At 39.2% G+C, this 12,745-nt stretch overlaps 1 protein-coding gene across 4 annotated transcripts; it reads right to left on the reverse strand.

Annotated features, from left to right (window-relative positions):
* Positions 1–50: 50 nt before the first annotated feature.
* Positions 51–12,290, reverse strand: LOC105700027 (HEAT repeat-containing protein 5B). Of its 4 annotated transcripts, none has more exons than XM_023434839.1 (35): positions 11,890–12,290; positions 11,439–11,643; positions 11,136–11,347; positions 10,900–11,047; positions 10,675–10,785; positions 10,421–10,604; positions 10,180–10,340; positions 9,851–10,100; positions 9,581–9,724; positions 9,209–9,459; positions 8,978–9,089; positions 8,516–8,768; positions 8,297–8,406; positions 8,076–8,239; positions 7,517–7,549; positions 7,139–7,213; positions 6,773–7,048; positions 6,410–6,691; positions 6,134–6,323; positions 5,720–5,889; positions 5,323–5,644; positions 4,954–5,220; positions 4,460–4,641; positions 4,148–4,393; positions 3,826–4,042; positions 3,492–3,743; positions 3,238–3,400; positions 3,015–3,130; positions 2,648–2,932; positions 2,323–2,559; positions 2,093–2,244; positions 1,808–2,021; positions 1,710–1,724; positions 1,422–1,567; positions 51–1,333 (listed from the first exon to the last, which is right to left on the reverse strand). In XM_023434839.1, the coding sequence occupies exons 1-35, from the start codon at positions 11,904–11,906 to the stop codon at positions 1,154–1,156; spliced, it is 6,342 nt and encodes a 2,113-aa protein (XP_023290607.1). In that variant the 5' UTR covers positions 11,907–12,290; the 3' UTR covers positions 51–1,153. The 4 variants fall into 4 exon arrangements, with proteins under 4 accessions (XP_023290607.1, XP_023290608.1, XP_012280989.1 ...); XM_023434841.1 differs by having other exon boundaries at positions 1,154–1,333; positions 11,909–12,290; XM_023434840.1 differs by lacking the exon at positions 7,517–7,549.
* Positions 12,291–12,745: the final 455 nt, after the last annotated feature.

Consider the following 12,745-nt stretch of genomic DNA (forward strand, 5'->3'; position numbering starts at 1 on the left):
TCAAGTTGGGAAATTGACCCCCGGCGTTTGCCGCAAAAACCGACGTCGAATTGAATGACTATTTAAATTTATTATACACGGCAAACAATTTGTAAGACATAATTCTTCACCTTGTACACAGCGACCTTATGCTATTGCTAATGAATTAAACGTTAAGTTGATAGAATTTAAAATAGGGCTTTTGCCTGGCTAGCAATCTGCCTAATTACGGTGACTTTAAACGATATTATAAAAAAATATCATAACTTTGTGATATAACTATATAATCATTTGTCTAATACTAACAGTCTTATCGAATATTTATCCTGTTTTGTGCCGAATACATGATATATTGTAGTAAACGTATACACGCAAGAAATTGTATCAAAGAAGAAAATAATAAACCCAAGCATTAGAGTAAGCCGAGCATATTTCTGAGGAGTATTACGATCTCTCAATATACTTTTTAACATATCTGCATCTGTAACACATGTTGCATTAAACAAGTGCGGAATGTAATTAAAAAAAAAAAGATCATACCCTCCTAATAGATTGTGCGTTTTTCACACATTTACAGACATTCACTGTAACTAACGCATTGATCAACAAAATAATATTTAATGTAAATACTACTCTGTCACATCCTATTACAGTTTGAATGAATAAATTTTTATCTACAATTCCTACAACACAGTTCTGCCTAAATGTCGATATAAGTCGATGCATAAAATATTTGATGCTTGCTTTGCAATTTTTGGCGTCCGTTAAAAATACTCTTAAAAATTGATTTAATAAACCGCTTTCTATGGACGTCTTAATTCGAAATTAGAAGTTCGAACCGATTCGAGTGTATCAGATCCGTCTCGCTATTTAATAATCTACATTACAATGAATTAAACCTGTACGTGTCGGTTTATTGGTCTGGCAAGACACCTTGCCACTAATAAATCATATTTATTTCTATTCACTTCCTGACGAATTTAACAATGGCGCCAATAATTTATCCTGACTTTTGCTATTCAAAGTATATTTACACATAAAAGGAGAATAAATAGTCTAGGTTTCAAATTACGTACATGTAAGTAGTGGGGGGTAAATTAACAGCCTAGATTTTATTATATCGTTCTACCACGAGTGATATTACGAAATACGTTTCTAGGATTATTCCTTCGGCTCAGTTGAAATTCGAGAAGTCGGTTTTCAACTTAATCGATGGCGGAGCTGGTACTTTGATTTGCGTTTTTAATGGCTCTGCAGCTCTTGTATTCCGCTGAGCCTGTTGATGACTTGATCTCACTGCATTCTCTAATTTAGTTTTTAATTCGGTTGACTGCGACATTAAACTTTTGAATTCCTAAAAAATATCGTCGAATAAAATGACATAAAATGCTTCGAACATCAAATATTAAAGGAAATTCCTTTCGGCAGGTTTTGTTAAATACCTGAGGATATTTTGGGCCAATTTTGTTGAGCCATTGGAAGCTTTGTTGATGAAGACTGATCTGATATTTGGAACTATACTGTAATTTATCATCTTCCAATAAGTAGTTAATTAATATCGGCACAAGAAGGGTCAGCATTTGAATACCTAGTGAACGTAGAGAGAAAAAGAAGTATTAACCACTTGTTCAAATCGTTGAAGTCTGGTTTATATAGGAAGGATTAAATAAAATCAAAAGCATCGGTTAAAATTAAGCAGTGGTTTTAAATTGCTGGCATGTATGACATACCTTGCATAAGGTCTCCTTGAATAGCATGTAACACATTATTATTGACCAATTGTCATAGGTAACATTAATAAAAAAAAGTAACGATAGAAAAATCTTACGGGTAGCAGGTTCAGCCAATGATATGAGACCCTCGACGGCACTGATACATTCCAAAGTAACGGTAAGTTCCGTCTCATTGTTTACTTGTTTACTTTTGTCACTGTAAAGATACTCAACCAATCGTGGAGCGAGTGCATGAATGTAAGGAGTGCTGATGGTACGTTCTCGATGCATGAAAATTGTTTTCAGGGTTTGGACGCACTTTAATTTTACCTGAAAACGATAGATATATTTTTGTAAGTTTGTCTCATTAAGTTTCTGTAAGATCGTTTAGAATTACGTACCATTATGCTGTCGGATTGGATTGACTGTCGGAAGTGGTTGATACATGGAAACTGCAGGTTCGGTGCACTTACTACTTCAGGATTAGCATGGAGAACGAATACAGCAATGCCCAACATCATGGCCACTTCGTCCATTTTTGTTTCATTGCTTCCTAAAGAAGTATAAGATATGTAGGACATTGCTACGCGTGGGAGTACACAGAATATAATTTCTAAATTCTAGTTTTTACCAGTCTTCGCTAGATCAATGATTTTGGCGAGAGCGCTCTGTAGAAGGACGGTCCATTGTTCTTTGCTTCTATAATCTTTCGCATAGTCATTTGCAGTTAACTCTTTAAGGCAATGCAATGCCGCATGAACCGGAGTTTCGGGTCCGGTTTTCCCAGTTTCATTATCAACGCGAACCGCGGTTTCCCTGATTACACCTGTAGTCAGGTACAACAAAGTCGGCAGGATTGCCACTGCACCTGTTAAGATATTAATAAATGTTAGAAGTAAATAAATTAAATAAAAAGTAGCATACAAAGGCATAGGTTTAGGCTTTGGGACAATTACCTTGAGGAGAGCAGAGCTTTGGAAGAGTCTCCATTACCCCAAGAGCCGAAGCTATCAATCTTCCACTTTCTTCGGACGGTGCATATTTGCGTTGCGACAGAATAGCAGTCATTCCTCCTGGATTGGGATTTAATGCAGGAATCTGTCGAACCAGGAGGCATAAACATACTTCCAAAATGGCAAAGACTAATGACTTTCCTGGCGGAAGTTCTCCGGAGTCCTCTCCTTCTCCTAGCAAGTCGAGTTCATGGACCTGGTCAACTTCTTGGTTCGATGGAGCCAGTTCTGTTCAGAAAAGATACAAAAGTGCTACGTAGTACTCCTTATCGATCATGATTATCTCAACAATCTTAAAGCTGGTAACAACCTTTTAATTTGATTTTCTTCCTTTCAGCTAAATCTTCCTGGGTCGCCTTGACCACTTGCTTGAGAACTTCCATGACCATGATTTGGATGGCATAGCTTTCCCGTGTTAAGAGTAATCTAAAAAATAAATTCTTGTAATGGTTGCTCCACAGTTCTCTGTAGAATGTTTAATTGTAAAGCAATAATAGTCAAGAAGAAATTTCATAGATAATTAAACCAATTACCTATGTAGAACGTTGCACAGCTCTATGGGAAGTGAACGATCAGTTAGCAAAACCTTCCGAGCCCAAGCTGAATCAAGGAGAGTGTAGAGAGCACTGAGGCATATTTCTATATTTTGACTAGTTTCCGAAGAACGTGAACTGCACAATGCCTCCATACAAATGCCTGTTGAGAAGATATATCATAAAATATAAAATAAATCATGCCGATTCTAATCGCCGTTCACCACGTTTAAAAATCGCAATGAAAGAATTACCAAAAAGAAGATGAAACCGCTCGATATTGGTATCAGTCTTTGTAGGAGGAGTATTGTTGTTGTTGTTGTAGGGACCCGTTGAATTCTTCGCGACATTAGCGGACTCATCGATTTCGAAACCCCTTGCGTTGAGCCACAACGTAGCGGCATAAAGAATCGGAGCCCATGACTCCAAATAATAGGGACGAGCAGATTCCATGGTGTCGGTCGTGTAGAAAGCTCCACCATCGTGTGGTAGTTGACTGGAGAATTCTATGGAAATTGTTCCAATCGTTATAACATGACACATGAGAATATTGGATTATTATTTATAAAAATCGTGTAAAGTATTTACCCGGTGGCAATGAGAGTAAGGCATGATCTCGCAAAGCAGCCAGCCAATATTGACTCAGGCTCAAAAGTTCCGGTTGTACCAAACTCAAAAGACTCTCGTTCTGATATTCAAACTCTCCAAAATCTTCACTGTCGTCGTCGGTTTGATTTACGTTCCGAAGAGCCGTCTCCTTGGCACTGGGTACAGAGCCGTCGTTGATCATCGCGACCACGTAGACCTAGTGTTGCGACAAAATTATTTTTGAATCACATAACACGTAAGGTAGCCGGAATCGGTAGCTGTAAAATTCATCTCTGGTTGCCATGGTGCTTTTAAAGCTCACCTCTGCCCACGCTTTCAGAATGGCCAGTCTCTCGAGAGTGGACAAGCTCTCGTTGTAGAGCTGCGGACGAGTATGTCCTTCCCTTAACTTCTCCAAGGACGAGACGAGTAGCTGATGGACTCGACGCAAGTCATTCAGATCTCTGGCAACGCCACTTCCGATCCAAGCACTGCAAGCTTCACAAGCAGCCGCAGTAACGTGCGACGCCGTTTCTGCTGAAAACGCTGGTCGCAAAGCAGCTCCGACCTGGTAAAATATTCTGATAAGTCCACGGCATCCTCAAAACCGAATAATACCAAGGATTAAAGTTACCTGAGCTTGGAACTGTTCAAGAAGCAAATGCCCAGGGAACTCAGGCTCCGGTACTTTGGCGAACTTGTCGATAACTTCTTGCAGAGTCTTGAGACCTTCCAACCGCAGAGGGTCGCAGTCACTAGTCGCTGCCATGAATGCCATGCGGACCAGGTCTGACAAGTGTAAGACTAAGAAGTCTCCTTAAAAACAAAAACACGCACAGACTCCATATAACTTATATCAAATACCATGTTGAACTATCGTCTACTAAAACAATTAACTAACTGATATAAGTTAGTTAACACCTTTATATCTTCCTCAACATTTACAGGGTTTATTGGCATCGGGTTCAAATGGACCCACGGTAATAAACTGTGAAGCTACCATTGCAAATTAGTTCTTACAATATCTAATATAATTTGTAATAAATATTTAGATAATTAAAAACATAATGAAAAGGTCTGAATAGATACGAACAAAGCATGAAGATTAAACAACTGGATCTGTAGTACCTCTGCCTTTCGCAGACTGCATCTCCTTGGCCAACAAGAGGTCGAAATGAGCCTGCTTATTGTTAACGCAAGCGGACACGATACGTCGAACGCATTGAGCAGCGAAAACCCTCGTTGGCCAACGTGGAGAGACCGCCGGTCGTTGTCTCATAGACTCGTCGGCATGAAACTCTGCCTGGTCGTCGTCTCCTTCCGCATCGGTGTTTTCATTATCAGCGGCAGGGTCCTCAACTGTCGCGTTGGTGCCTTCTTCGATAGTGCTAGATTCTGCAAAGAAATGAAATTTGCACCAATAAAAATGACAAATCGATGGCTTTAATTCTTGAGGAACTTGGTAATTATCCCGTTTCTTTATTCAAGCAGCCTTACCGGAAGCCACAGTGAGAACGTCTTTGCACAGGGACAGCCACTGAGACAGATTGTCTGCAGCCAAGATCTGCAACATGCTCGTCAGGGTGTCGTGGATGTCCCTGATCAGCTTGGAATCCGTTTCCGTGTCGAGCATGCTAAAAAGTACTCCTGGAAGCCCGGTTTCCGTTATCACCAATCCCTCCACCACGTTAGTTCCTCTGCTTTCGTTGACCAACGTCATCGCGTGCTCACAGACTTCTTTAGCTTCGCGTTGAGCGAGCTGCCGAAGACACGATATCGCTGCTTTCCGCAAAAGTAGATGATTGCTGGACAAGGTTCGCTATAAATAAATAATGCGTTTTAAACATTGGTGGTTCTTGTTTGGCATGTTTTCTTCACTGTCGAACAGCCTTACGCATAACGTTGGGACCAGAGACGAAAGGTTGACGTGTCTAGGAGCGAACAAATGCAGCTGCTGAAGACATCCTGTCGCTTCAGCCTGCACGAGAGGATCTTGATGATCTTGCATTATGGCACAGGCACACAAAAATGAGGATCGTGCCATGCAGATCGACGAGGTATTCCCTGTAAAAGTGAATCGATGGGTGTAACTTTCCACTTTCCCTTTTATTAATGAAATTCATTTCCTTAAGGTCCTACGGAAGCGAGTCTGAGGGATCTCGTTCATGAAACTTTTCTCCCAAATGGGTGTACCGAGTCGTTTGAAATTTTACCACGTGAATGTGGAGGCTCTAAGGAAGGTCCGGCCACTTTCACATCTCCTTAATATATACAATAGGTTTGATTATTTACGTGCAATATATTTTACCTTGCAACTCAGGTCCAATCGTGGTGATGAGCGCCGATAACACTTTGCCGATACATTGATGGACATCGATGTAAGAATGGGGCACATTTAATAGGAGCGTCAACGCCAACGAGAGTGTTGGTTCTACGTAACCCCGGAACATGGGGCCTCCTGAGTCAGCAATTAGAGCAAGTGCGTGCAAAGCCCACACCTGAAACCATTAAGTGTTGCATAAATTGAGATGAACTGAATCTGTGAAGATATCACGGAGAATCAAGGAAATCGTGGATGACGTACCTGCACAACGGGAGATGTATTATCTTGAGCAAGGGCAAGCAAAATGCTTACGCTGGTATTTAAATGCTGACTCGAGCCCATGCTGCCGACATATTTATGTAGACAGCCTAAAGCCAAAGAATGACCCGTTCTGCTAGCAACATCTCGAGCAGATTTCAGTCTATCGAAGCTGGTTTGCGCCAATTCCGCCGTGAATTTCGCATCCGAGATAACTTGAGCCATTCGACCAACTGCTTCCCCTGCTGCCCATCGTAGAATGGAATTACTGCTCACTAATGTACTCTGAAAATTATAATACGTTTCACGTTAATTATAGAATTTAATCGCACGAGTATAATGTGTTCGATAGCCAGATTAACTTACAACAATCAGATTAGTTGCAGATTTCTTAACGTCCTCCTGTCCGAAACTGGTTTTCGCTTCGTTGAGACCTTTCAGACCACTCAACACTGCTGTGAATACGTTCATCTGTATTGCTTCCTGTCGACCAGACTTCGCGTGTTTTATACACTCGCTGAAGTGGTCCAACATCTGCAATCTGTGCTTGTTTGCAACCCGAGGGAATATTTGCCCGAACAGAGACACCGACAAGTCGATGACAGCGACGCCTAATGGCAGAGGACCAGGAATCATTTCATTCTGTAACGAATAATCGCTATTTAAGTGAACAGGTAAAAAGATGTATGAAAACTAGAGTAATTAAATATGTAATTAAGCGTTTTTACGTACAGGAGGTACTGGACGATACAAGCAGCAGGAGTTATGTTCCAACGCTCCAGATCCTGCAGCACTGTTGGGCTGTAACTGAATAGAGAATGAGTGTTAACAAAATTTGTTAAAATTAATTTGCGGATCATTGATACAAGAATAAAAGCAGAAAGAGTAAACTCAGGTGAAGGGAATTACAGTGTAGCAATTTGATTGTAACGATTATAATAGAATAAGGTACGTTGCAGGTAGTCGAATGATTTTGGAAGATGAAATACAACAAATTACATCGTAATGGAAGCATGAGTTACACATAGCACAGAAAGACAGCTCAAATGCCCATCGAGGTGTTATTCTCGCAATTATTTAGTTACAAATTTTACAGAACATATTACTTACATGTTCCAAATCTGCCCTTCGGTTTGGTTCCATCTAGACATGAATGATAGTGACAGGTGTTAATGAAAGAGGGAAACCGTCACCAACATTGACATGCTCGTGTCATCATCAAAGACGGTAAAGGGGAAAAAACACTGACACGTTTCTTTCCTCAAATCAGAACAATTAAAACAAAGTTAAACATTCCAGAGACGGGAGAAGAACATACGAAAAAAAAAAAATATATATATACATGTACGAAATGAAGTTGTTTTCACGTCACAATTTTCTATGGTCATGAACATATGATTGCGATATTTGTTTTATTCAGGTTTAGTAGGGAGGATATTTCGTACGGAAGAAATCTCTGGATTTTAGCTACGTTATTTAATATATAAAATGACACACTTAATAAGCAAAACGAAGAGGTCCTATTTACAGAACGTCTGCTTTCGCCGTCACTCAGACACAATGTATTAGTTATTAAATGACAAAACTTCACGAATTGTGACAGGTATCTGACAAAGGAATAGTGCAGCTTATGTTTAAAAAAACACACAAAAGGGTTTGAAATACTAACTTGATCTTCGATCGTACGATGATCCGTTTCTTGCAGCCAAGTGCCAAGTATGACGGAGTCATTTGCATGACAGACAACACGCAGTAAGGAAGTTGTCGTATTTCCTGGATTCTCCGTTAAAGTAAACTCCGACACCAACATTCTCAGCAGGTGAGTGTACGAACCTGAAATATATAGATACGTAATGACGTATTAATTGTAATTTTATTACAAAAAATTACCTTCAAATGTTTGCGGTGGCAACAACAACAACGTTTCGTATAACCGTAGCCGTACCATCGCCGTGGGAGCTTTCAATTGTTGCCCATAATTTTTTAAGACGGTCGACAAACTGAAAACAATGATTATTAAATTTTCTAAAAGTGTCCAATGTGCAAGAGTTATTATCATGCAAGCGTTTAATTCTTATAGACGAAAACAGAAGAAGTAGTTCAGCATACTTCGTAAGCATTGCCAAGGCTGATTCAATGGGCGTAAGAAGTCGCCGTGTAATGTCATCGTTGAGAAGCTCTGGACAATGCAACAAAAAGCTGTGCATCGCCGACAGTGCTCCGGCGCGGCCCTCTAAAGTCACTTGCCAAGTAAATGCATCGCCACGGGCTTTTTCACTTTCGAGTTCTTTATTCGAGCGTGGAAACGAGTTTCTCCATAATAAAAGCATTCTAGGCAACAAGCCTTTAACTACTGCTGTACCTATGTGGGCAAGAAATAATAGACTACTTCAAAATCAATGGTTTCGGAAGAAAGAAAGATTGATCGAATCAAACAAAGTTTAGTTAACACCATCCGACTGTGGAGTAATTTATGCCCATCGTACCAACCAATCGACAAGAAAGTTAGATCAACTTAAATACATAATTTTGGACCAATGATTATGGTGTTAAATTAATGGAAGTCTTTACCCAGAGTCATTATAGCTCCAATAAGAAGCCAACCAGCGTGGGTTCTGTTTAACGATAATCGACTGTTTTGACTTGCACTTCTTAGCAACTCTTCGGCTGTGTTAAAAATGATCTATAAAGAATAAATTTCAAAAGTGTTAATAAAATTATTATATTGCTTAATTTGATATTTAATGCGACATGTCTTTTGATGCAACTGTTTGGGAATACAGAATCAGTGTTTTATCATACTTTTCCTTTCATGTGAGGAACTCCGAGAGGAGATAATCGAACACTTCCTAAAACTGCTGCGAGTGCGCTGCTATATCCTGCGATCGCCTCTGGTGAGCTCCGCATATTTTCAATACCTTCGACACATCTATCAATCAATGGAGTAATTTGACTTGGAACTGCTACACAAATGCATCGTAGACACCAAGCTGCTGCAAGCCTGGCAGCTTGACAGGGATGTACTAAAACTGCCATAGTCGTTTCAACTAGACCTGGAAAATGTATTAAAATAATAGATATTTCCAGTTATTGAATTCTTACGCTTGTAACTGAATAACAAATATTCATAATGCATTTTTTATGCAGTAATGCAAATAATACGACAGCACTTACTTAATGATGGATCACATAGAATGTTACATGCTGTTGTACCTAAACCCAAGATTAAATTTCCCATCTCTTGCAACGCACAGACAAGCAAATGTTGACTGAACAATGTTTCCTGGTTGCAGTCTTTAGCATTCTCAGGACTAAAATCTGTAAAATAATAAAATTGCCTTGAATCTATACTATATGTTAATGTAATTGGTAGTTACGATGAAATTAGTTATTTTATAATTCAACCCTTAATGAATATTTAAAATATGCCATATTATATCTTACCTATAGAATTCATCTGTTTCAGAATAACATGAGCTATTTCTTTGCAAGCGGCTGCTTGAGCCCCTTCGCCTAAAAGCTTTCCGATGGTACCACGCAGAATAAAGTTAATACATTTCCTAGAATAAACTGCATCGACATGTGAACTAGCAGCTTTTGGATTAGCAACGAGGTCTAGTACGTGTGCCACTAATGTTCCAATGTTACGTTCTAGCCAGGTTCCACCCAAAATTTGGACAAACACAACATAGGCCTAGAAATAATAAGAGTAATTTGTATATAAAATTGTAAATAATGTAGCAAAGAGCACGTTTTTTGTAAAATGTACATACATGAGTAACTCCAACTCTGACTTCTCTGTTGACTCCAGAACTACCTTTTATCATTTCACCAGTCCCTTTCAGAAACCCAACACCACCACGTAAGAAGCCAGACATTAATATGTTTAATACTTCGTCCAGTGATATTTGTTTAAATATTTTATTTTGTGTAACTGAAAAGTAAATAATTATTTTACGCGTGATAAAATCTGTATTTTATTTTTTAAAACAGTATTAATTTCAGAAAACTTACCTGTTGGATTCTTTCCTTTCGGTGCTGGGATCTGAGTCATCGCTACCAACGCGCCAAGAAGTTTTGCCACTGAGCATCGTACTTCGTAATTAGATCCTTCAAATGCACGAAAACAAAGTGTTGCAACGCTCTCAATTTCAGTGGTGTATAAGAAAGGCGCATGATTTAACATTTCCAGGAGACACTAAATAAAAAATAAATGTAGGCTTCAGTAGTTGCATTTCTTTACTGATTTTTCTAATACCAAGACTTACTTTTGCAGCAGCACATCTAACAGCCATAACTCTATCGGTCAAACAGTGCCTGGAAACCTTATATATCTCCTTGTGCACATTTGTAATCGCTGATCCCATTCCTGCACATACCTGTAGGCAGATGAAAATGCATTGCTAGTACAACCCAATGTTTTGGAAAGAAGTAACAAATAACAAGTATTACATAACATAAATCTTTGTAAATACGTCTGAATTTAAAATTACCTTTTCCAGGGTATGCATTATTTCTATTCGTGTTTGCGATTCAGCCGACCTTAGAGATTTAATGAGAATTTGCACAGTTTCTTCGTACGATCTTCCCATCATGCGTCCTAGCTTCTCATACATACAACCGACACAACATATAGCCGCTCTGAACAAAAATACATAATGAATTATCATTACAACCAATACCTGTTAATTAACGGCATGTTTAAAAATGGGAATAAATTACTGCTTACAATTTTGTAGGTAAGAAACTCGGAGAATCATCTTTATTCTTCAAAATGTCATTGCACTTGTTTACTGTATCAAAAAGCAAGAATGTATCACCCACACTGAACAAAGTCGCTAAACAACGAGCTATCAGACGGCGAGTAGGAGGACCAGGTGCCCCTTGCATATGCCTAGTTAATTGTTCTACAAGTTTCTGTTGACATCCTTTAATGTCACTCTGCAATGATATTTAAATTCTCTTAAACTGGTATCCAAAATTGAATTGATAAGTGAACATCCAAAAACATTAGACTACATAAAAAAGTTACCTTTTGAGCAGCAACTAATACTTTATCTAAAAACCGGAGCCACTCGAATACAAAAACTGGACGTTTTGCTTCTGGGATTTGATTCAATGCATCCTCATTGAGGGTAAGACTATGACTCAGTTCCATCATCGTTGCAAGATCACATTTACCAAGATTTACAGTGTAATACCTTCCTTCACCGAGTTCGGAAAATTTAAATTGATTTCTGAAAGAAACAAATTATTGTTGATTTTACACGATAATACATGTTCCCATACTTTTATTTCCTGTGGAACTATTAACTTTTGTTAAGACTAACATAACAATTTCCTTGCTTTTCTGACTCAAGATTCAAAAATGAAGTTTCGGGGTGAATATTCGTACAGTAATGTGATAATCAGGCTATGACTGCCACCTCATCGACAATTAAATTACTAACATTAATAAACTGAATAAAATACACGTTACTTACAAATTCGGAGAGTACATACCGAAAGTTTTACATCCACATCAATAGTATTCACGCTACGAATGATAAATAATTAAAAACGTTTATCTGGAGTAATTTTTGGCACTGGATATGTCGCAGCATCGTCGCGGTTACATCCTCCACGAAAAGTGTGGCTGCGGTCACTTTCTATGCAAGGGTCAAGGTAAATGCGGATGTGAATCTTTCAGGAACTGGTTTATCACTTATCAAGATTTCTGGCTCACTCCGAAACTTTATCGAGCGGATGAAAAAGTGTGTCACGACACCGCGGAGCCCGAACCATCTTGTAAATAAATATAAAGATCGCTCGATATAGGTTAGAGCGATTCCCCAGCGATCGATCCAGGGCCGCTGCGTAAATTCGTCAACGATTATTCGATCGTTGTGACAGGAAATGGATGAATAGAACAGATGAGCAAAATTCTCGACGGCTCCTTTGATGTCGCGCACGTGAGTCTCTGATTGGTTAGAGGTTAGATTCGGCAGGTGGTCGACACCCACCATTGGCTGACGTAGCAGGACACGCGCACGCGCACTAGGCTTTAACTATGGTTCGAGTTTCGTTTCTACATATTCTTGCTTCGCGGTTATTAGAAGAGGAACGATTCTGCGCATGCCCTGAGCAAAGCAAAGCTAAGAATATGTAGCGAGGAAGGTAGGAAACACGCAAGAAATCATGGAGAGAAATCAAACGAATTCAAATGAAGGGAAACTCGAATGAAATTTACTATTACCAGCCTCTGGGATTTTTGTACGTAGGCTCCCTCTGGCGTGACTAAAGTGATGCAGCAATAATCAGCGAGAAAAGCACTCGAAGAATAAACCCCATAAATATATA

This window comes from Orussus abietinus, unplaced genomic scaffold, assembly GCF_000612105.2.
Source record: "Orussus abietinus isolate OABI.00-Male unplaced genomic scaffold, Oabi_2.0 scaffold76, whole genome shotgun sequence".
NCBI lineage: Eukaryota > Metazoa > Arthropoda > Insecta > Hymenoptera > Orussidae > Orussus > Orussus abietinus.